We start from the raw sequence: 2,629 nt of genomic DNA on the forward strand, positions 1-2,629 counted from the left end.
GGGGGGGGGGGGGGGCTCCGGACCCTTTTATCCACCCCCCCCTGCCCCTTTCACAGCTCTCCTTCGGGCTGCAGGTACATCAAGACCTACCTGCTCCCGGATAAGTCCAACCGCAGCAAGCGCAAGACCACGGTGCGGAAGCGGAGCCTGGACCCCATCTTCAACGAGACCCTCAAGGTTTCCTGGATCTCTCCGGGGGTCTGGGTTTGGGGGGTGGGGTGGGGGGGTCCTGCAGACCCCGCGCCCTCACCCTGCCGTGCCCCCCTCCCGCCAGTACAAGCTGGAGAAGAGGGACCTGCAGGGCCGCACGCTGAACCTGTCGGTGTGGCACCACGACAGCCTGGGCAGGAACCTCTTCCTGGGCGAGGTGGAGATCGCGCTGGGAGCCTGGGACTGGGCCAACACGCGCCCCGAGTGGTTCACCCTGCAGCCCCGGGTGAGCCCCCCCCCCCACCCTGAACCCCCAAATCCCCCCCCGTACCCTCCCCATAACCCTCCTCCCTCCCCACCCCAGATGCCCGTGGCCCCGGACGGCCTCTCCAGCCGTGGCAACCTCAACCTGGCACTGAAATTCATCCCCGCCGGCTCCGAAGGTGAGCGGTGACACCGAGGGGATGGACAGGACATGGGGATGGGGACATGGGGCTGGGGACATGGGGATGGGGTGGCGCGGCCCCGACCCTGCCCCCTCTCACCCCTAGGTGCGGGGCTGCCCCCCACGGGCGAGCTGCACATCTGGGTGAAGGACGCGCATGGCTTGGTCCCGCTGCAGGGCGGCACCGTGGACGCCTTCGTGCAGTGGTAAGAGAAAAGGGGGGACGGGGGGGGGGAGGCGTAAAAGGGACCCCCTTGGGGACACGGGGACAGGCTGGCTCACCCCGCTCCCCGCAGCTACGTGCTGCCCGACGACAGCAAGGCGAGCCGGCAGAAGACGCGGGTGGTGAAGCGGAGCCTCAGCCCCCTCTTCAACCACACCATGGTGTACGACGGCTTCCAGCCCAAGGACCTGGCCGAGGCGTGCGCCGAGTTCACCCTCTGGCACCACGAGGCTTTCTCCAAGAGGCAGCTGGGCGGCGTGCGCCTCAGCCTGGGCACCGGTGAGGATTTGGGGGACGGGGGCCTGGGCACCCCGGGGTGCCTGGGGTGTGTGTGTGGGGGGGTGTGTTTGTGGGGGGGGGTGTGACGGTGGCCGTGTCTCCGCAGGGAGCAGCTACGGGCTGCCCGTGGGCTGGATGGACTCGACGCCGGAGGAGCGGGCGGTGTGGGGGCGCCTGCTGCAGCAGCCCGGCTGCTGGGTGGAAGCGCTGCTGCCCCTGAGGACCAACCTCGTCCCCCGGGCATAGCCCCCTGTTGGGACCGTTTTGGCAGGGGGGGGGACAGGACTGAGCCCCCCAACGTCCCCGCACAGGGGCTGGGGTCTGCGCCCCCCCACACTTTTGGCTGCAATGAAGTGGCGCCGGACGACACTGGCTGGTGGCTGTTTATTGCTCCGAGCGCCTCAGCCTGGCTTCTCCATGCTGTACGGCGCTGGATGTCCCCGCTGTTGTCCTTCCTGCCCGTCCCCGTGGTGGCACAGGAGGCGGCGAGGTGGCGGCTGTGTCCCCAGAGCCACCTCGCGTCCCTGGGGCCGGGGCTCGCTCCGCTTCCCCCTTGCCAAGCGCGCGGCGCTGCTCCAGGACGGCTGCCCACAGGCGGTACGCCGGCCCGCGCCTGCCCGAGGAGGGGGACACGGGGATGGCAGGGGGACAACAGGGACGAGCCGCGTCCCCCTGCAGCGCTGCCACCCCTGGGGGGACAATGCCACCCCGGCTGGGGGTACCTGATGCCCGTGTAGAAGAGGTCGTCGCGGGTGGCGCTGCCCAGCAGGTCCCGCAGGGTGAAGCCGTGGGACAGGAGCTGGGGGAGATGGTGGCCGAGTGGCATTGCCCGGTGGCGCTGCCCCACACCGCCCACGGGGCACAGCCCCACGGGGCCCCACAGCCTCACCGTGGCCGTGGTGGCGGGGTCCGTGCCGTGCTGCTGCAGCCACTCGAGGAGGAGGGGGTCGGCCTGGCCACAGGGGCTGGGCTCAGGGGACGGGGACAAGGGACCCTGCCCCGTGGTGGCCTCGCTGGGCTCACCGTGTTGCTGGGGGCGGCTGGGGACCGTGGCGTCCCCGACCCCGGAGCGAAGTGCCTGCTGCACCAGCTGCTGCCATTCCTGCTCCTTCTTGGCCAGCTCCTGGAGCAACCTGGGGGGGAGAGCAGGGACACAGACCGGCTCCTGGGGGGACGGGGTGGCCCGGGGGGGGCACAGGGATGTGCCAAGCCCTACCTGTCCGTCTCCGTGCGGAGGCGGCAGAGCTGTGTCACCAGTGCTGAGCCCCCCTCCCCGAGGCCGGGGCCGGTGCTGAGCCCCGAATTGGTGCTGTCCCATGGGGTCTGGCTGCTGGGGACGGAGAGCCTGGGTGGCGTGGGATCGTCCTTGTCACTTGTGTCCTTGGTGCCAGCCTCCTTCAGCGAGCTGGCCGTCATTCCCAGGTCTGGGGGGGCAGAGGATGGGCACTAAGAGGGGGCCAATGACCCCCCCAAGGGGCTGCCACCCACCGAGCCACAGCGGTGACACCCTAACCTGAAGTCCTGGCCACCCC

General features: G+C 70.4%; 2 protein-coding genes across 2 annotated transcripts in view; one reads left to right on the plus strand and one right to left on the minus strand.

Annotated features, from left to right (window-relative positions):
• Positions 1-56: 56 nt before the first annotated feature.
• SYTL1 (synaptotagmin like 1) lies at positions 57-1,463 on the plus strand (the record flags this gene model as incomplete). The annotated part of the gene is made up of 6 exons (XM_035312905.1): positions 57-177; positions 275-436; positions 515-593; positions 702-801; positions 892-1,097; positions 1,204-1,463. Coding segments are annotated over 6 exons (808 nt in total), but the record flags the coding sequence as incomplete, so codon positions are not given.
• Positions 1,464-1,468: 5 nt separating this feature from the next.
• MAP3K6 (mitogen-activated protein kinase kinase kinase 6) overlaps positions 1,469-2,629 on the minus strand; it is an 8,689-nt gene continuing 7,528 nt past the window's right edge. The window contains exons 24-26 of the mRNA XM_035312903.1: positions 1,987-2,464; positions 1,820-1,896; positions 1,469-1,710 (exon numbers count right to left, since the gene is read on the minus strand). Coding sequence (XP_035168794.1) covers positions 1,482-1,710; positions 1,820-1,896; positions 1,987-2,464 — 784 coding nt within the window. The 3' untranslated portion in view covers positions 1,469-1,481. The remainder of the gene's footprint in view (positions 1,711-1,819; positions 1,897-1,986; positions 2,465-2,629) is intronic.

Source organism: Oxyura jamaicensis, assembly GCF_011077185.1.
Source record: "Oxyura jamaicensis isolate SHBP4307 breed ruddy duck chromosome 23 unlocalized genomic scaffold, BPBGC_Ojam_1.0 oxy23_random_OJ72970, whole genome shotgun sequence".
NCBI lineage: Eukaryota > Metazoa > Chordata > Aves > Anseriformes > Anatidae > Oxyura > Oxyura jamaicensis.